A 19,508-nucleotide genomic window follows, 5' to 3' on the forward strand; every position below is an offset into this window, starting at 1 on the left:
ATGTTTAGACCTATGTATATATATGTATATGTATATGTATATGTATATGTATGTATGTATGTATGTATCGCTCACTCACTCACTCACTCGATTAAATACCTACCTACCCTACCTACTTCACCGCCCACCCGACACCAGCTCTTCGCCTCACAGTCACAGAGCAGAAAGAGGGGCCTTGAGAAGAAGCAAATAAACAACTAACAACTAATTAACTAACTAACTAACTAACTGACTAACTAACTAACTTACTAGACCTGTTATCTAAGACAAGGAATATATATGTATATCTACAGTAGAAAAATAACCCTGTTTCTGTATATACTACTATATGTTGTTCATACGACTACCACAGTACTATCTGGGGGGGGGGCTTGTTGATAGGTAGTAGTACCCATGTAAATAGTAGGGCTGGGAACCCCCCGCTAACCTCTCTAAGCTAACCTCTTTCACCCCCCGACCCCTTACCCCCTACCCCCTACCCCCTACCTCCAGCTCTCCACATTCGGTACTACCCGTAGCACGCCATTCGAAGGAACGGAAGGAAGTGAGGTCACAGAAGGGGGGGGGGGAAGGGAGCTGGGAAAGCAATGGATGGGCAGCGTGGAGTGAAAAGTAGAGAAGTGAATTGAATTGAACTGAATTGAACTGAAAAGAATTGAATGGAATTAGGATTTTATAAAACAAAATACTAGTAACATCCGCGCTTGCTTTCACCTCGCTAGCCTAGAGCGTAGAGCCTAGAGCCTAGAGCCTATAGCCTAGAGCCTATAGCCTACAGCCCCTAGTCGATAGTCCCTAGTAAAACAGGATAGATCGCAAACAAGCAAACAGGCAAGCAAAGCAAGCAAAGCAAGCAAAGCCAGGCCTGAGATGAGAAACATGGATCCACTAATTAACGGTCTCTTGCTGATGATCGGAACCTGTGTTGGTCGTTCCCGTGGATGGAATGAAAGCCTACTCGCCCGCCTCCCCCCCCCCCCCTCCTAGGCTTCTCCTGTCACGGTGGAGGTAATCGGCGAGGTGATACAGAGCAGCAGAGGTGAAATGAAGCGAAGAGGCAAGAAAGCCCTGGCATGACGACAACTGCCTGCAGAGTCCACAGTTACCAGTAAGAAGAAAGCAGGGAATCCTTCCGCGTCGATCGATCTACCGGTATCCTTACAAAGCCTGCGCTTCCATCGTCAATAATCGTCAATACCTCTTTCCACTGTCCCCTCTCATCATCTTCCAGAAGCGCTTTCCTCATCATCACCCGCATCCGATTCTTCTCCTCCGGCGGCAACCGAAACCCGCAGACCCAGAATCATGGACAGGCATCACCGTCACCACCGCCCCGAGATGCCCCTTCCCCTTCCCCTTCCCCTTCCCCCGCCCCAACATCAACCCCCCGGCCCAACCTCCGCCCCAGCAGACGTCGCCGCAAGCCTCGGTGTCGGCCGCGGAGGCAGAGACGGACAGAGAACCAGACCCAGCGGACCCAGCGAACCCAGCGAGAACGCGGCGCTCAGCAGGCAGATCTGGGAGGTCGAGGAGAGGATGGAGCTGGAGCTGCGCGACTGGATCCTGGGAAGCAGCGGGAACGCCGGGAGCGCGATCGGCTCGGCTAGCGGTGACGGGGGCCTGTCGTTGTCGCGGAAGCCAGGGATGGGGATCCGGACGGAGCTTGACCGAGGTGCGTTTTTTCGTTGGTGTTTTCATTCTCACCTTGCTTGACTTGCGGGGATTTTTTCGTTTTCCCTTTGTCGCGCTCGCTCGCTTGGTTGCTTTCGCAGCTGGCGAGATGGGGGGAGGGTTGGATGGTGTTCTCCCCGGGGATAAGTATGCGGTGCTCGCCTGCATCTAGACGCCTTGGGATTCCTGAGAAAAAATGGGGATGTCTGTGTACCAAGAACCCCAAACCTTCCCCTGTGGCGAGTATGAGGTGCTTGCACGTGTTCTGTTTTGCGTCAATCTTCGTTCACCAAGCTTAGCTTCTGGTGTGGCTGCTGGCTGCGGCTGGAGTACGACGAAGGAAGTGAGGGAACCGAGAGAGTTGTAACTGATCTGGTCTGCCCCGGACCCATTAGCCCTCCTTCGAGCAGCACGCTCGCAACTCCTCTCCCCGCAACACGCCACCACCACCGCCACCATGGACCCCTTGGACCACCAGCACGGCGAGTATTACCCTCCCCTCCCCAACACCGAATACCCCCCCGATCCCTACTATGCACCTTTCGCCTCCCCCTCCACTTCGATCCAACAGCAGCAGCAGCAACAGCAGCAGCAACAACTGCAGCAACACAACCGAACCCCCGGCTTCGTCCCCATCTACACCCAACACCACGGCACCCCCTCTCCCCCATCACCCCCTTGACCCCCCTCGCCCAGCAATATCCCCCGTACCCGCACCCCGCATCTTCGTCCAGCTCCCCGCAACCCCTGAATCAATACCCGACGTCCGACGGCGGCGACGCGGAAGCGGAAGCGGAACTCAAGCGGATGAGGAACACGGCCGCCAGCGCCCGCTTCCGAGCCAAGAAGAAGCAGCGGGAGCAGACGCTGGAGATGCAGGCGCGGGAAAAGAAGGAGGCGCTCGAGAAGCTGGAGAGTAGAATTCGGGAGCTTGAGCAAGAGAATCGGTTCTTGAAGGGCTTGATCATGGGCCCGAAGGCGGAGGAACTCGAGGTATGTTCGTTCTGTACTGAAGAGGAGAGAGAGAGAGAGAAGAGAGGGGGGAGCCTGCTGGGGCAAAGTGGAGAGCAGTGGCAAGGGGGATCTGAGAGAGATGGCGAGTGAGGCTGACTGTCGATGATAGGAACTGAAGAGGCAGAGAGATGAGGCTATTGAGAGCGATAGGAAAAGTCTTGAACATAAGGATGGAGTGGGAACGGATTAAGCGACAACAGCAGAGGTGACGGAGGGGGGGGGGGGGCCAAGAAGCGTGGGGGGGGAAGCGTGGGGGGAAGCGTGGGGGAAGCGAGGGCAGGAAGCGGAGGGAAAGTACAGCACTTGTTGTTGACGTCTGGCCGTAGCTTGCATACATAAAAAGTATTGTCTTCGTGGGATATCGGAACAGAAGGGACGGCGCGAAAGGCGAAACGAGAACCCGGAACGACAGGGGGATTTTGATAGTTTCCGGCGTTTTAAAATAAAAGAAAAACGTACCTGGGTATACCAGCTGACCGGATCCGTCCGGACTCTACCCTCCCATTTCTGACTCCAACTCCGATGCCGCCCCCAGCCCATAGCCGAGCCCCTATTCCCCTACTCATCGCCCTATTCCTCGCTTAGTGCATTTTCCCTTCGAAGCCTTCCAAGATCCTTCCAAACATGGTGCACATTCTCCAACAGCCCATCCGTCGCAACGCCAAACTCGCTTTGGGTACTTGCTCGACGCAGTGCTGATTCCCGCCTCCCCTCCTCAACTTCGCAAATGCCCAGCACACCATGCCCCCGGTAAACAGACACACGGCAATCTCATAACTGCTGTCGGCTGCAATGCCGTTGTTGACACAGTGATGACACAGCGCAAGCATTTCATACACTTGTCTCATCGTGCCTTCTGCGATCCCGCTATTCGCCCAAAACTTGAGGTTCTCCTCTGCGAAATTCCCGTCGTTCTTGTTCACGCTGCGCCCGGCCACGAGGTGCATGTCGCTGAGACTCACGTCCAGACTGACATAGCCGAGATAGTGCAGGAGAGAGGCAGCACAACTGGTGGCGGGTGTTTTGTAGCACTCGGCAAAAGAATCGAGGCCGTCAATCAGCCACTTCCGCCGCTCACGCAGGCCGTCTCCCATGTCGTTTGCGGAGTTGCCAAAGGTGGCCATCAAGCCGGTGGGGTTGAGCATAGAGGTCGATTGACGCCATTCGAAGATGTGCGTGTGCAGGGCGTACATCAAGACTATCTTGCCGAACTCGCCGGCGCGTACGACGGCCGGAGCAGGTTTGATCCATTTGCGGAGGAGACAGCAGTTGAGGGCGTGGAGGTAGTATCTGGCATTGTTAGCAGGAAAAAAAAAAGTGGAGCGAGGAGGGCATGTACGTGGACGGTGGCATGTCCGGAGGCCCAACGAGCATTTTCCATGTTTGAAAATCGTGGGCTTCCCACAGGTCTTCAGAACAGGGGAAAACGCAGTTCGTAGTCTCGGCTTTGCTGACGTAGGGCTGGTTGTTGAAGAGGGCTGGGTATTGGCAATCATAGATCTGCAACGTTAGCAGAAGCTCGGAGATCAGGTGGGTACTTACATATATCGACAAGCCCAGTCGCTTCCGCCTCTCGGTCTCGATCCATGCCAACCACACGGCCTCTATCCGTGGTCTACCCGGACGTCGATACGGCTCGGCATCGACTCTGGCAACCGGCCGATTGTCCAGGAGTCGACATCTTCTGGCTGCAGTCACAAGGATTCCACGCCCTCCTTCTGCAAACTCGTAGGAATGCTTGCTCCCACTCCATGTGCCCACCAAACACAGGAGGAAGTATGTGAAAATGTTGTCGATGTTCCGAAGCTAAACTTGCCGTAAGCGAATGATACAACCTCGGTAGAATACCGTACCCATGCCTTGTCAATCTCTTGCTTTCGAGTGCAAGCGATTCTCAGATGCTCGTGAAACAGGCGGGAAAACCGGCCACGATCTGCATCCGAGTGGCTGGAGCCTAGGAACATCATCGCAACTAGCATCAGAGGCGGTGAATTGTAGATGTCAAATGTCGGAAGGTGGAGAACCGGGTACCTGGGCTGTATGTAGCGAATATAGAGACGCAGAAAATAGTCCAACGCCTCCGCAGGTGGAAACACGGCATCGCCAATCTCCGGCTGGGAACTCTCGTTCCGAAGAGTACTCTCGTTAAGATTGTCCAGCAGATTGTTCCGGAGTGAATCCGTGACATTATGCATTGGCCGTATCGTGGCTGCCGACAGGCCGCTGCACATAGCTTCGTCTATGACCGACCTCCACGAGATCTGCCGGTCCTGCATGGGAGTGACCCTGGGGGCGCGTTCCAACGCAGCCGGCCTTTCGACCTTGTCTGGCCAGTCAGTGACGTCCTCGTCCTCGCCTTCTGCGTCCTCGGCTTCGCTACCAGGCGGCTGCTCGTACTGTGGCTGCATCTGCTGATAACCAAACGAGGCGTCTCCGGAATCATCATATGCGCCCGGCATATCCTGTTCAGTTAGGTAGCTTGGCGAGTGCTCTGAGGAGAGGTAATCTAACGTCCAGGACATGTCGGCATCGTAGGATCCCATGTACATGTTCGTCTGCTCACCGAAGCGCATGAAACCATCCCACATCGATGGGCTGATGGATTCCACGGGCGTGGAGGAGAAGCTATCCTGGGGTGCCAAAGCCGCCTCCATCAGATTTGTCAATCCTTGGGCCGTCGCTTGAAGGGACCGCGCATCTGGTGCCGGAATGGGCTGTAGGGGATGCCTATATCCATCCTGATGAAGGAAATTCCGCGGGTCGTGGACGCCTCGAAGGGGCGTGTGCTGGTGTTGGGGCTGATTCTGATGCTGATACATGGTACTGGCCGCCGGAGACGAGCTCGTGTACGACGAGCCGCTAGGGGAAGCCGGGCTCGGCTCGTCTCGACGAGCCAGGTCCCGGAGGCTGCTCCGACCGGGAGAAGAAGCCGCGGGTTCGGACTTGGGCGTTTGGGACTCGCCCCGCGGGCCATGGATGCGGCGGTGCCGGTTCAAGAGGTCGCTGCGGGTGAAGCGCTTCTTGCATACCACGCAGGGGAACTTGCCGAAATTCTCATCTGGTATTCTTATTAGCACGGTTCTCGCCTCCAACACTCGCGTCCGGGATGTAGGTATGCAGTTAGCATATGCATATATATACATATAAATACACATACGTGATATAAAGTAAATCCACTGCCACGTTCACTTCACTTACGGTTCGCCTGATGCCTCGTCAGATTCTCAATCCGGCTGAACGTCTTGGGGCACTTGGGACACTGGAACCGCGACCCGCTGAGACCAGGCGGCGATGACAGCAGCGGTCTGGGCTTGCACTCCCGCTCCTCCGTCCCATGGACAGCATTTCTCTTCCCCGAGCGTTTGGAGACGGCAGTTTCAGCAGCAGGGAGCGGCCTGCCCTCGGGCGCTGCTGCTGGGTCGGCTGAACCACCAGTTCCGGGTGCAGAGACGCTGCTCACGTCCGTTGATATCTGATCCATGATCTTGAATGAATTTATCGGTCGACGTTGGGCTGGTGGACGTTGAAGTGGACGATGAAGTGGACGTTGAGGTGGACGTTGAACTAGCTCAAAATATATGTGGATCCGAATGTGTTGTCCCACGCCAAATTTAACCTTAAGTTTAAAGTTTAGCGCTAGCCTATGTCGGGATATTTCTGACCCCCTCCTCCACCCCCTCTGCCACCCCCTTTCCCCTGTCCACTTCTCCTCTTTTATACTTTTTCATACCTCTCTCATACCTGTTTCTTAAATCCTCTATACCTCCCTTATAATTTCTCCATCTTGAAACTGTCCGCAGCAAAACATATAAATCTTAAGATGCAATTAGCCAAATGGTTAGAAAACAGACGTCCAATCAGGGTATATCTTTCACAATACCAACGAGGCAGCCTGCCGTTTTGTAGAGCTCATTATGTGAAGCTCATCCTGAGATTGTCGTAGCGAACAAGTCCCCGGCATTGATATTGAAAGTGGATGAGGTTAAAAGTACGATACATATTTCAGGTACCACCAGTGACAGAGGACCAGTGACATGCCGGTCGAAACAATGCTCTAAAAAGACTGCTCTGTGCGGTTTCTTTCTGGTATATCTATTCCACCACGATATCGATATCGACATCTATAGTCACATTACCCACCACCCACCCGCAATCCCCGAGCCCACTCATGATCCCGCCTCCCATACAGCCCAACAGCTACTCGAAGTCCGCATCAACGCTCTCAAAATGATCAAAGAAGCCTTTGAACAGCTTGACCCCGAGACCCGGATCTTGGGATCCTACCGTAGCACGGATACTGTGCATGCTCAGTTGAGCTATACCGGCATCGATGGCCCTAACACCCATGGCCGAGCTGAGCATGGGCCCAACGGTGCCGCCACTTCGCGAATCGTTTCGGATCTGGAAAACTTGAAGCTTGCTACCACTCTTCTCGGCGACCTGGGTCAGGAGAGCCGTCGAGACCGAGTCGGTCGTCATGTGTCCATTCGAGTCGGCGGCAATTGCCAGACCGACATTCAGTCTTGGCGCGTGGCCCTCGAGGTACGAGCCCAGGAAATTGGGGTTGACGGCATGTGTGACGTCCGCGGAGATGAGAAAGGAGTTGGCGTAAGTCTGAGAGAGAACGTTTGCGCTACAGCCAGATGGGGAGAAGGCTTCGGCGATGCGCTCAACTACACCGGGGAGGAAGTTCGACTTGGCGCCTTGACGGAGTTGGGATCCGATCTCCTCATCGTCAAAGACACCGACAAGCTTAACAATCCCATCTGTCTCAGATGTAGGAGCTGAAGCGGATGCCAGGAGGCCTTCAATTGCGGCCCATGAGCAGATCTTGTCGTCGATGCGGCCACCGAAGATGAATTCCTTCTCGAGACCGCCGGTTTGAGCAGGTTGGGTATCGTATAGCTCCAGCTCCCAATTGACAATTGACGAATAGTCCTGAATGCCCAGCTCTCCAGCGATGGCTCGGACAAGCTTCGGTGGCTGCGTGGCAGTAAATGCACCCTCACCACCCAGTGTCTGGTTCTTAAACTCCTCGGCAGATGAACCATCGGAGCTGTCAAGACCAATGATGGGGACGGCCTGGGTCTCAGCATTGTTTGAACCCAGCATGCCCACACCGAAGTGAGGTGCCAGGGTAGGAATTCTTGCGATGGGCCAGCCCAACTTGACCAGCTTTATATTAATCTTCCCCGTGCTGGGATCTTTGACCAGAACTCTTCCTCCAATCCCAAGGTCTCTATCCCACCAAGTGGTATTTAAACCTCCAGCGTACGGCGCCACACCAAGCTGCAGATAGCCGGCGGATGTTTTCTTGTTACTCACAGGCTTCAGTCGTGCAGTCAATGCATCGACGTGCCCGGCAACCATCGCGACTCCATTACCTGACTTGTATCCACCGCCAACAGAGAAGGCGATCAACGAGCTTCCGTTTCTCGTGATAAAGTACTGGCCACCCGCTTCCAATTCTTCGGTCCAGGTCTTGCGCTCGGATAGCTAGCCCACATTAGCATAGTCCCATATACATATAGCCACACAAACCTTGGTGAACCCGGCCTTCTCCAGCTTCTCCTCAAAGTAATTCACTGCATGGAACACGGTAGGATTCTCCGTCAAGAAGTCGCAGAAAGGCTGGCAATAAGCCTCCGGACTCTTGAGAGTGCTCCCCTCCGCCAGCAGCCCATTCGATATCAGGCTCCTCCCCGGAACGCGTCGACTCTCGTTGAACTTCTCAAACAAGCTCTTAAAGTCCGGATCCAGCCTCAAGGTATCCTCCAGGGTTGGCTGCCCATTCGACATGTGTCTGATCCTCTTCAGCTTATGCTCGGCAGCACGTCTGCAACGCTGCATCACCTCTTCTATGTTCTCATCCCGCGGTGGCTGATCCACGGCCTCGGACACGGAGCCCCAACGAACCGTTGGTTTCGTGGCCTGGGCAACTCCAGCGGCCTCGTCCGCCTTGGTGTAATGCATTGTTTCCATGCCGCTGCTGCCCCTTCCTAGAGAGGGAATCCCAAAATATGCGAGAACAGCTTCGGCCTCTGCGAGGTGTCCATGGTTTGTGCGCGTTCTATCTTCGCGTTCACGGGCTGTGAGCACTTGGTCATCTTCGACGCGGTTTCGGAGGGCCGAAGTCGAGCGGCTGCCGCGCAGGGTGTTCTTGACCATGATGAAGATTAGGGGGGGGTTTTTGTACTTGGGTGTATTGTGTATTGGGTGATGGTGTTTGGGTTTTGAGGTTTAGAAGAGGTTTGTAATACGTAGTATGAGTATGGATTTGGCAAGAAAGGAGAAGGAGGAAGAGGAGTCACTGGGTATGCCAAGTTTCAGCCTCGCGTGAGCTTGAAGTTAGTGGATATGACTTGGCGCTTACTAATATCACTTACTAATTCACTTATAAAGGTGTCATGCATGTTGTCCGATGCCGGACATACGTTTAGCCGAAGGCGGAGTTCTCGCTTATCTGGTTTTTGGTACTAAACGCTATCAAAAAAGATAGCACCATCCTTTTGCTACTCAAGAACACAATGTCTGGATATCCAGATATTGTATTTAATATCCAGACGATATTCTCGGCAGTCTTGTTCACATAGTTTATCAACCGCTTCTCTTGAAAGTTACCATATGATGAAGACAATCGGAAAAAATTCAATCGCCAAGCTGTAATCGTAAAATCCCCTCGCGATCTTGCAGTAACCCGACTGTGTGGAAGCGGAGACTAATGGTGGGGGTAAAGACTTGGCATCAAACCTTCTCTCAACCTCGATCTGAAATTTTGCTCAATTGATCCAATCCTCCATATTAGAAATATACGAATACAATCTCCAACTCGATATCAACAGAAGAAAAGCATAACCCCCTCGAAAATGGCCAAGCCTCGCCTTCCTACCAAAACCGACTTCCCCTCCAACCTCACCATCGACATCACCCCCCCACCACAATCCACTCCCCCCCTCAACATCCTCCTTCTCCTCCACGGCCTCGGCGACACCCACACCCCCTTCACGCGCCTCGCGGCCCAGCTCCAGCTCCCCTCCACAGCCTGCATCTCCCTCCGCGGCCCGCACCCCATCCCGGCCATCTTCACCGGCAGCGAGACGCCGAGTTTCCACTGGGGCGACGACGTGCTCGTCGACGAGCGCAAGGGCGAGATTGAGCTCGACGCGGGCTTCGCCACAACCGCCAGGCTACTGGAACAGGTGGTCGAGGGCTTGACGACGAGGTGCGGCTTTCCCGAGCGGGGGCTGCTGTTTCTGGGCTTCGGACAGGGGGCCATGGCTGCCCTCTCCTTTCTCTCATCGCAGTCCCCCGAAAAGGAGTTTGGAGGTGTTGTTTCTATCGGCGGTCGTCTTCCCTCTTCGGCTTCTTCGGCTTCTTCTTCGACTGCCAGAAAGGCCAAGACCCCAGTGCTGTTGCTCGGAGGTAGCGGGAGCGCGGAGGTCACGAGGAGCGCGGTTGATGCAGTCAAAGCGCGATTTGGCGAGGTAGAATATGTTAAATGGGCCAAGAGAGAGGACTCCATGCCAGGGAGTAGGGAGGAGATGTTACCTATCATGAAGTTCTTTGCTCGGAGGTTGAGGAGCAGGGCCGGTGTGCCAGAGGGGGCGGTCGAGATTTAGCAGTATGGAAGGGAATTGGACGACGAGCGGTTGAATGGCTGAGGCGTTTTGAATTGGAGTCTGGCGTTTCGCATCTGGATCGATGCATTGTGTTGCGTGGATCGGAGTTCACGGGGGCGTCTACGAGCAAAGCAGTATATCCGTTTGCCAGGCTTTGGTGTTGACAGACTGACAGCATGCTAGTTTGCATTTTATAAAGCGTCATCTGCTTTGAAAATAGCCACGAACGACCAGATCACATACCTAGATGCCCAAAGTCCTCACACTGGCGTGTCGTCGACTGTGGCATCGTCCCCAGCATCCTGCATCTCAACATCTACCGCCTCCTCGTCCTTCACTCCACAACTCTCCACGTCAGCCTTTGCAGCTGTGGTTTTATCCTTCATAGCCTGCCTCTCTATCCTCTTCTGCTGCTTCCTGCTCATCCCGATAACCTCCCCGTCGACATTCTCGCCCTCCTTTCTAACCTGGACTTTGTACTTCTCACTCGCCAACCTTTCATCCTCTTCACTCCACTCCCTCGGCAAGATCGCAAAGACCAAGTAGCTCGTATGCGTCTTCACCTCCGGTTCCGTTTTATGCACCAGCAGCCCTTCCTTGTAAGTCTTCTTCTCGATCAAGCTCTCCATGATTTTCGCACGAGTGTTGGGGTTTTCTTTACTCTTCTTTGCAGTCTCGACCTTTTCCCCGTTCTCGTGGAAAGACTTGTGTATTCCTTCAACCTCCTTGAGGCGGGCAACGGCTTCGTCAACGGAGGCGGGTGTCAATTGGAGACCACGTTCGCCGCCGATATCGATCCCGATCCTGTCTCGGCGAATCTCGAAGCGCTTTTGAGAGACTTCCACCATTTCAATGTCGACCCAGCCTAGTTTCCGCATCACTGATACCGTCCGTTGGACCTGTTCGATGCAGGGGGAGAATGTACAGATATACACCGGTGCCGTACGACTCAACGCGGAGATGAAAGGCGTCGTTTCTGTAGGCGCGTCGGTCGGACTGCCTTCTTTCGCGAGCGGTGATCTCGACAAATGTGGTAGAGCGAGCCATGGTGCAGGAAGATCCAGAAATATAGCCTCAGCATTCGGACTCTGCCCATTAACCAAGAATCCCCCCTCACAGACATCCCGATGTGTAATCTCAACAACTCCCTCTAATGCATGATCCTTGATTTCGTGCACCAGTTTCTCGTGTCTCTGCGCATGGAACTCGTAGCTCCAGACCTTGCCTAATCTCCTCTTCTTCTTCTTCGGCGATCCATTGGCCTCATCGTTCCCCGGGTATCCACTGAAGACCGCCCTCGCAGATGCGTGCGTAAACGATCCACTACCAGCACCGGCCTCGATGATACTCTTCCCTGGTCTCGCCCGTATGCGGTGCAAGATATAGCTGTAGTCTGGCGTGTAGACAACCTGCGTCCGGTGAGGCAACGAACTCGTCCAGTTCTCGGGCGTCGGTGGCAGCAGATGCATGAATCCACTGGCAGCAATTACAGCTTCCTCCTTCGCCGCCGTTGGTGTGCCCGCATCTGGGTCGCCATCCTCTAATTTCGGAGCCTTCTTTGGCGCATCCACCGCATCCTCATCCCGTTTCCTTTTCTTGTCCTCTCCCTTGGGCCGACGTCCTCGAGATCCCGTATCAACCTTGGAAGCTCGAACTTGGCTCCCCCACGGTAGGCCGATCAATGTCTTATGCGGGAAAGACCCAAATCGTGTATTGACTACCTTCCCCTCCGAGTAGCCTTCATTATCCTCGTCGCGCTCCTTGAGGACGGTCGGCATCTGCAAGTCCCTTTTCAAATGCACAATTGCCAGACGATCGCCCGTCGCTACCGCCCCTGGGTAGAGGAAAGGCGAAATCCTGGAAGTCATCGTGAAGGTGAGTGAAGGTGAGTGATTGTAGGTCGAGGTCGGCGAGGTTGGGTTGATTTGAACTGTTTAAAATATAAAATAAAGATGGATGAATATTTTAGAACAAGGCTGAACGTTGGGCGAGCTCCGGAGTATCCCCGGACGAATCGTGGCCCTCCGCCCGCCTTTGACCCAACTTCCTTCAGCCCTGTCCTCCACCACAAAAGAGCCACTTCCCCCGAAATCGATATCAAAGGCATAAAGGGACTCGACTCGCTATTCCCACCGACTGGATGCTATTTCTCTTACGTCGAATCAGCATTTCTGCATCTAAAATCAGATCGGTTCTCATCTTCCGAACATACACGAGGACAGCATTCAAAATGGACCAACTCAAACTCAAAGTGCACAACTCCCTCAAGCCGGGGGCGCCCGTCCCCTTCGTCCCCAAGGAAGAGGGCAAGGTCTCTTGGTATGTCTGCGGACCGACGGTCTACGATCACTCGCATTTGGGGCACGCGAGGAACTATGTATCGACCGATATTATACGGAGGATAATGCGCGACTACTTTGGCTACGAACTCAAGTTTGTGATGAACATCACGGATGTGGATGACAAAGTGAGGAACAACCCAATTGCAGAATTGCAGGGCTGACTTATGGCAGATCATCCTCAAGGCGCGGAGAGAGAGACTGCTGGCCTTAGAGAAAGAGAAGACCTATTCCGAGGCCGACCTCTCACAACTGGCTGCGACGGCCTTCCAATCCTACGCGCAAGGAAACCTGCCCGAATTGCCGAAGGAGGGCTTGAGTCCAAGTAACTATGCACAAAGGAGAGATGCGGCGTATGGGAAGGTTTTGGCTGGAGGAACATTGACGGGCGAGGGCAAAGCAGGAGATGCGGAGGCCAAGATGAAGATGCATCTCGCGAACCTGACCACGGCTGCCCAGGGGATACAGGAGAACAGGATATTTGGAGGCGCAGACGAGATTCTTCTGCCGTACTTAGATTCGTTGTACAAGGAGTCTATTGATGGAAGCGACCACTCGATATTCACGAAGGTCACAAAGCATTGGGAGGATGATTTCATGGAGGATATGCAGTCGCTCAATGTCTTGAAACCCGATATCATTACGCGAGTGACGGCCTATTGCGAGCACATTGTTCGTTACGTGGATAAGATTGTGCAGAAGGGCTTTGCCTACGAGACGGAAGGATCCGTCTACTTCGATATCGCGGCATTTGAAAAAGCCGGAAACCCATATGCTCGTCTGCGACCGGATAGCAAAAACGACACGGCTCTCCAAGAGGAGGGAGAGGGCTCGTTGTCCAAGAGCGTGGGGGGTAAGCGAGGTGCTGGGGATTTTGCCTTGTGGAAAAAGTCGAAGCCTGGAGAGCCATTCTGGGACAGTCCCTGGGGGAAGGGCAGGCCAGGATGGCATATTGAGTGCTCGGTTATGGCTTCTGATGTTCTCGGATCAGAGATGGATATCCACTCTGGTGGTATTGATCTTGCCTTCCCCCATCACGACAATGAGCTTGCTCAGAGCGAGGCTTACTACTGCGAGCATGGGCATGAACACAATTGGGTCAGATATTTCATGCACATGGGACATCTCTCGATTGCAGGTTCGAAGATGTCGAAGTCCTTAAAGAATTTCCAGACTATCAAAGATGCGCTCAAGACGGATTACACCCCGAGAGGGATGAGGGTGGTCTTTCTGATGGGCAGATGGAACGACGGGGTTGAGATTTCTCCAGATATGAGGACAATGGCCCAGGTATGGGAGTCTACAGTCAATGCGAGTATATCCCCACTTCCATGTCAGATGCTCGACTGACTTGGAGCAGAACTTCTTCATTACCGTAAAAGCACTCATGTTGGAAGCCGGTTCAACTGAACCCCTCGCCACGTTATCCCTGGATACCGGCGCCGAACTGTCCGCCATCCTCGAAAAGGCTCAATCAGAAATGAAGGCTGCCCTCTCAGACTCCTTTGATACCCCTCGGGCGATGCGCATCATAGCCGAAGTCATCAAAGAGGGAAGCATCCACATCAACACCAAAAAGGCAGATGCGGACATCAAGGGACTCGAGAACATCGCTCGCTGGATTACCAAGATGGTCAGGATCTTCGGTCTCGATGCCCGCGCTACCCAACTCGACGGTCTCGGCTGGGCTCAGGGTGACTCCAATGACAGCCTGAGCGCCAAAGCAGTCGCTCAAATATACCAAGCAATCAAGACAGAAGTCGAACGTCTCTCACTCCATTCCTCGCTCCTCGATCAACTCCTAGCAGCCGACGTCGACGCTGAAATCGCTACCCGCGACGCCTCTGGCAGCAAAGACCCCGAGTTCCTCGTCTACCCCTACATTAGAGCCATCTCCAAGATCCGCGATGAACTCCGGAAACTCGCGCCTACCTCCCCGTCCAAGAAAGAAATCCTGAGCTTCTCGGACCAAATCCGCGATGACGATCTGACAAGCATCGGTGTCTACTTGGACGATCGCGGAGAAGGCCAATCCGCCCTCCCAAAATTCATCCCTGCCGCCGAACTCCTAGCCCAGAAGGAAGAGAAAGCAGCTAAGGAACGCGAGAAGGCTGCTCAGAAGGAGAAAGCTAGACTGGACCGTGAGAAAGCCGAGCAGGAAAAAGCCGAAAAGGCAAAGCTGAGCCCGAATGATATGTTCCGAGATGAGCGATTCAGCGCGTGGGATGCAGATGGGATGCCCTCCAAAACGAAGGAAGGGGAGGATGTCCCTAAGAGTGCGCTGAAGAAGATGAAGAAGGATTGGGAGAGACAAAAGAAAATCCATGAGGAGTGGAAGGCGAAGAACGCGTGAGTGGGCTTGGCTGCTGGGATTTTGCTAGGATGTTAGGAGAGCGTTTGATACCTTGTTGGGATGCCTTGGGATGGTGGAAGTGCATCTTCACGGTGCAGTAACTCTTGTCGTTTGCAGCCTTTATTGGGCTGATGAGGTGGAATTGGTGTTGTGCCCGGAGTGCAGATCTTGTCTTCGTGTCGATCTTGTCTTCTTGTCCGAGCCAGTGCCCGGCATCAGTCAGTGCTTGCAGACAAAGCCCGGGAATACGAGTCAATCCCAACCCAACCCAACCCAACCCGGGGACGTCAGTCGCTTTGTGGGAAAGCAATGATACCCTTATTCTGAACTCTGGGGCAAGTTCTGTGGCAAAAACCGTGATTCAAAGATCATCCCTATCACTTTAAGTTGAGGTCAATTCAAGCTTACCGCTAACCTCCGTACATCCATTGCTTTTAAGATGTATATCCGTGGGTCAAGAGATCGCCGTGTTCTTTTCTATTTTTACACAGCACCGGGCGTGTAATTGTCAGCTGACGCCCGAGCCTCAAGATGTCGTGCATATATATATCTTTATCTATAAGACCAGATCCATTGCGTGTCTTCCACCTCCCGTCTTTCGATCGATGTACCTACGGCCATATCGTTGTACTTAAATTCAAGCTCCCCTCGCAACCAGTCTATCCTATCCTTTCAGATTCGTCAATATGTTATGGAATACCCTCATCTTTCTGTTTCCTCTCCTGTCTCTGGTTTATGCGGCCAACGTCGACTACACCAAAGTCTCTCTCACCAGCTCTGGTGACGCTCGCTACTACCTCGTCACCACTCCTCCAAAGTTTGATCCAAAAACGCCCACGCCTGTTATCTTTTCGTTTCACGGAAAGAACAAGTCGGCCAAGGATCAATATGAGCTTACCCTACTTTCGGATCCCTATTTCAACGACTACGCGATAGCCGTATACCCCAACGGTCTCGAAGTAAGATACACTCACTACCTGCGCCAAAAGAGTAGAGGATCGCTATTGACCAAGTACCTGCAGAAGTCATGGCAGGGCCACCCAGACGCCACATCCAACGACCTGCAATTCACCCTCGACATCCTGGCATCCCTCCAATCTCGCTACACGCTCGACGACTCCCGCATCTACGCCTCGGGCAAGTCCCTCGGTGGCGGCTTCGTCGGCGTCCTCGCCTGCGACGCAACCCTCTCCAACAAGTTCGCCGCGTTCGCTCCCGTCGCCGGCGCTTTCTACATCAAGAACGACACCAAGTGCGCTCCGAGGACGATCGAGATCCCGTGTCACCCAGGCCGCGCCAAGATCCCCATGATGGAGATCCACGGCGGTGCCGATGGGACGATCAAGTATTCCGGCGCCGGCAGGGGAGGGGAGTGCGTGCCGTGGATACCGCATGTATGTTGTTGCACCCCGTTCTCCTCCGTATGCTCCGTACCACTAAAACGCTAAACGCTAAACGCTAATGCCGGGGGTTAAGTGGGTGCGGCAGTGGGCGAAACGCAATGGGTTGGCGTACCCGGGAAACGTATCGAGTGCTGTGAGCGACGATACCACGCTCTACCAGTTCGAGACGGAGGAGGACGACGACGACGATGACGGACGGGACTTGGGGCTGGTGAGTCATGTGTTTGACGAGAATCTGGATCACAGCTGGCCGAGTACTGTAAGTTTTTACGGATACCCCCCGCCCACACCCGAGGAAGTAGAGAGAGAGTAAATGATGCTGACGGTGGATGATGATACAAAGTTGGCGAATGCGGATAATATAGCGCACGGCGATGGCCCGGCTTCGTTTAATGCCTCGACTATGATTGTGGATTTCTTCAAGAAGTATACGCTGGAGTTGTGAAGGTGAAGGGGCGAAGGGGTGAAAAGAGAAAATTGTGCTCTTATACTGATAAAGAGGTATATCAAAATATCAATTACACGGATTTTCTAAGACTTGATATGTAGCGATTGTCCCTATTCTCCATGCACACAGTCAAGATCCGCTGATAATTAAAATGCTTGCTGCCTGAGGTATCAATAATGCGGCTCTGCCCGGTGAAACGCCCCTTCATAATGTCATCATCATATTTACCACAATTATGTGCAATGAGTCTCTTGATTCGACTTTTGCTTTCGGCTACTCTCATTGCAAGATAGGAGAGTAAGCTCGTTCCAAGTTCACGTCCGAGCGCTCCTCATTATTAGCCCCCATCCGTGTCCATCGTATCCAGCGGTACGTCTTCCTGGGCTTCTCCATCGAGGCGCAATAGCGGAACACTGTGATGGCCGTAGAATCTCTCGTGCATCTATAGGCCCAGCTGCTACGCAAATTCTTTGTGGCCTTATGACCAAACCAGGAGACGGGGCTGTTTATGATCTCCAACCATGCAGTTGAATCTAGCCCCTAGCGACAGCGGGACGATACTCTCCTGCTCTTTGCCAGAGGCCCTCGACGCCAGAGGCACAATCGTCGAGGATCAAGGAGCATGGGTGGTAGTTAACTGCACTGCTTCATCTAATCGGCGTTGTTGGTAGCCGGTAGGACGATCTTGACACCCCTTTCTTGGAGAACAACGCCTCTTGCGGCAGTGGCCGCTTCAGCCCACTTGCGCATGTTCTTCTCTTCTTCGACGTTTGGCCCATCAAGCAACACCTTGCGGTGGTTCAGCCAGACTTGGGCCTCTTCTGCACCTTCGAGTTTGAGGTCCACTTTGCGCTGGAACGAGCGAATGACATGGGAGTGCAAGTAACAGTCCTTGTGGTCCGCGATCTTCTCGCCTTCACAGTGTAAGTCCCAGGCCATCTGCATATCGGAGATGTCACTGTCGGCCTTTAGAGCCCGCTTGGTGGTGGCTGTGGTTGGCGAGAACACGACCTTGCACGTCTTTCTGAGAGAGGGGTCAGCGACGTAGAGCTTCTTCATAATCTCGACGACGGCTCCGAGGCATTGCTAGATGGCGAAGTTCGACGGGGCAAATAGCCGTCCGAATGTTGAGCATGGCCCAGGCAACCGCAGTCAGGGCCACGGTAAACGTCTTGTCGGCACCAGGTGGTCCTTCTAGTTGGGTTACGAACCATCTGTGATTAAAGATGGCATTCAGACCTCCATTTGCGGCTGGATTAGGCCTCCGGAGCTGATAAAGGACTTACGGAAGTGTTCGAATCTGCCCCGCTGCTCTACCGACATCACAAGATATGCCTCCTCGATGGCGCTCACCTCATTGTCACCAAAATCGGGATTACCCATGCCCGTGAGAAAGTTCTGCGGGGGCCTTGAATTTCCAATGCTCTACTTTCTTTGGAGCACGGCAGACTGCACTGATGGCAATCAACTCTCGGCGAGTGGGAATGGGGTTCCGCTTCATATTGAGCACCACGTCGATCGTCTGGCCCGGCACGAATTTGGCTCTCTCGGTAGCGTCCTGGACAAAGAACGAGACGCAGAAGTCACCTTGCACCGCCTCGTCGAAAACTCGATCCTTGTACTCGCCGGGCTTCCACCAGGCGTCGAGCGGAGACTTCTCGGCTGCAATCTCTGCTTTGCCGTCCATAGGGCTATAGTCGTCAATCTCAGGGTCGATTGCCTCGAGGTCGTCTGTCATCGCATTCGGGTCGTTCATGATGACCTTCTTGAGCGTGATTCTGGTTTCCACGGTCGCCGCAGGCATGGTAGAATCCGTCTGCTTCGTAACCTTGACGTCGAGGGCGGTGCGACCATGGTTCTGTGACATGGCCGCAGCCGGGGAGATCTTGTCGTAATCAAAGTATTGATCGCAGGATCTGTTCTTTTTCCCATATGGTCTCGTAGATGAGACCAACAGATTGTATGATCTCATACTCACGCATCGAGCCTATGGACTGCTTGGCGGTACGGGAAGCGTACTTTGTAATCTTAGAGATTGTGGCATTGGGCTGACACTTCTTCATCCAGACTTGTCGCTTGATCTCGGTATCCGGATTCGAAACCCATGGCTGGAAGAGCTTGCCCGTGACCTTGCCCAATCTCGTCGTTATAGTAGGCCCAGACCATTTCTCGCACGACGATCTCGATCCGGTTTTCCCAGTAGCCCTCCAATGCCTGATTATACTGGCTACTTTTGCTAACAACCGTGATTTCGCATCCATTATTTAAGGCCCCTAGCAACTTGTCTGCCTCAGCCTTGAGATCCGAGCTTTCAGGGACATAATCCCACCAGTGTGCTCCGGTAACCTTCCATGTTAGGCATTGGATGCCCACCTTCTTGACCTTTTCAGTGACAGTTTTACCCCAGGCCAATATCTCCTTCGCTTAGTCCACCGTCATACCCTGGTATCTGCGCTGAGCAGAGAAAATTCCAAAGAGAACCTCGGGATCGATTGTACCCTGGTTGAGATTACCGTTATAATCCTCGGTTGCGGTATCGTAGACACCACTCGAAAATGGGGCACGACCAGTCGACGGGCCGCAAAGTTCTCGGCTCGGACAGATACGACATATCCTCCCCTCATAAACTGCATGGCCGGGGCGTTGAAGTGAGGGATCACC

General features: G+C 53.6%; 8 protein-coding genes across 8 annotated transcripts; 4 read left to right on the forward strand and 4 right to left on the reverse strand.

Annotated features, from left to right (window-relative positions):
- Window positions 1–1,338: 1,338 nt before the first annotated feature.
- Window positions 1,339–2,875, forward strand: L3040_002618 (uncharacterized protein; the record flags this gene model as incomplete). Its single annotated transcript, XM_066155626.1, has 4 exons — window positions 1,339–1,672; window positions 2,067–2,157; window positions 2,406–2,664; window positions 2,795–2,875. The coding sequence occupies 4 exons, from the start codon at window positions 1,339–1,341 to the stop codon at window positions 2,873–2,875; spliced, it is 765 nt and encodes a 254-aa protein (XP_066012607.1).
- Window positions 2,876–3,266: 391 nt separating this feature from the next.
- Window positions 3,267–6,166, reverse strand: L3040_002619 (uncharacterized protein; the record flags this gene model as incomplete). Its single annotated transcript, XM_007290565.1, has 5 exons — window positions 3,267–3,975; window positions 4,025–4,185; window positions 4,228–4,491; window positions 4,539–5,743; window positions 5,884–6,166. The coding sequence occupies 5 exons, from the start codon at window positions 6,164–6,166 to the stop codon at window positions 3,267–3,269; spliced, it is 2,622 nt and encodes an 873-aa protein (XP_007290627.1).
- A 716-nt stretch (window positions 6,167–6,882) lies between these two features.
- Window positions 6,883–8,853, reverse strand: L3040_002620 (uncharacterized protein; the record flags this gene model as incomplete). Its single annotated transcript, XM_007290564.1, has 2 exons — window positions 6,883–8,181; window positions 8,227–8,853. The coding sequence occupies 2 exons, from the start codon at window positions 8,851–8,853 to the stop codon at window positions 6,883–6,885; spliced, it is 1,926 nt and encodes a 641-aa protein (XP_007290626.1).
- A 698-nt stretch (window positions 8,854–9,551) lies between these two features.
- Window positions 9,552–10,304, forward strand: L3040_002621 (uncharacterized protein; the record flags this gene model as incomplete). Its single annotated transcript, XM_007290563.1, has 1 exon — window positions 9,552–10,304. The coding sequence occupies one exon, from the start codon at window positions 9,552–9,554 to the stop codon at window positions 10,302–10,304; it is 753 nt and encodes a 250-aa protein (XP_007290625.1).
- A 260-nt stretch (window positions 10,305–10,564) lies between these two features.
- Window positions 10,565–12,172, reverse strand: L3040_002622 (uncharacterized protein; the record flags this gene model as incomplete). Its single annotated transcript, XM_007290562.1, has 1 exon — window positions 10,565–12,172. One exon carries the CDS (start codon window positions 12,170–12,172, stop codon window positions 10,565–10,567), a length of 1,608 nt encoding a protein of 535 aa, XP_007290624.1.
- A 362-nt stretch (window positions 12,173–12,534) lies between these two features.
- L3040_002623 (uncharacterized protein) lies at window positions 12,535–14,996 on the forward strand (the record flags this gene model as incomplete). Its single annotated transcript, XM_066155628.1, has 3 exons — window positions 12,535–12,771; window positions 12,818–13,954; window positions 14,004–14,996. The coding sequence occupies 3 exons, from the start codon at window positions 12,535–12,537 to the stop codon at window positions 14,994–14,996; spliced, it is 2,367 nt and encodes a 788-aa protein (XP_066012608.1).
- A 686-nt stretch (window positions 14,997–15,682) lies between these two features.
- L3040_002624 (uncharacterized protein) lies at window positions 15,683–16,844 on the forward strand (the record flags this gene model as incomplete). Its single annotated transcript, XM_066155629.1, has 4 exons — window positions 15,683–15,955; window positions 16,019–16,390; window positions 16,473–16,658; window positions 16,743–16,844. 4 exons carry the CDS (start codon window positions 15,683–15,685, stop codon window positions 16,842–16,844), a joined length of 933 nt encoding a protein of 310 aa, XP_066012609.1.
- A 654-nt stretch (window positions 16,845–17,498) lies between these two features.
- On the reverse strand, window positions 17,499–19,480 carry L3040_002625 (uncharacterized protein; the record flags this gene model as incomplete). The annotated part of the gene is made up of 6 exons (XM_066155630.1): window positions 17,499–17,933; window positions 17,995–18,086; window positions 18,134–18,245; window positions 18,298–18,763; window positions 18,901–19,229; window positions 19,289–19,480. The coding sequence occupies 6 exons, from the start codon at window positions 19,478–19,480 to the stop codon at window positions 17,499–17,501; spliced, it is 1,626 nt and encodes a 541-aa protein (XP_066012610.1).
- Between the last annotated feature and the right edge of the window lie 28 nt (window positions 19,481–19,508).

The sequence above is a fragment of the Drepanopeziza brunnea genome (assembly GCF_022702325.1).
Source record: "Drepanopeziza brunnea f. sp. 'multigermtubi' strain 214-2 chromosome Unknown ctg3, whole genome shotgun sequence".
NCBI lineage: Eukaryota > Fungi > Ascomycota > Leotiomycetes > Helotiales > Drepanopezizaceae > Drepanopeziza > Drepanopeziza brunnea.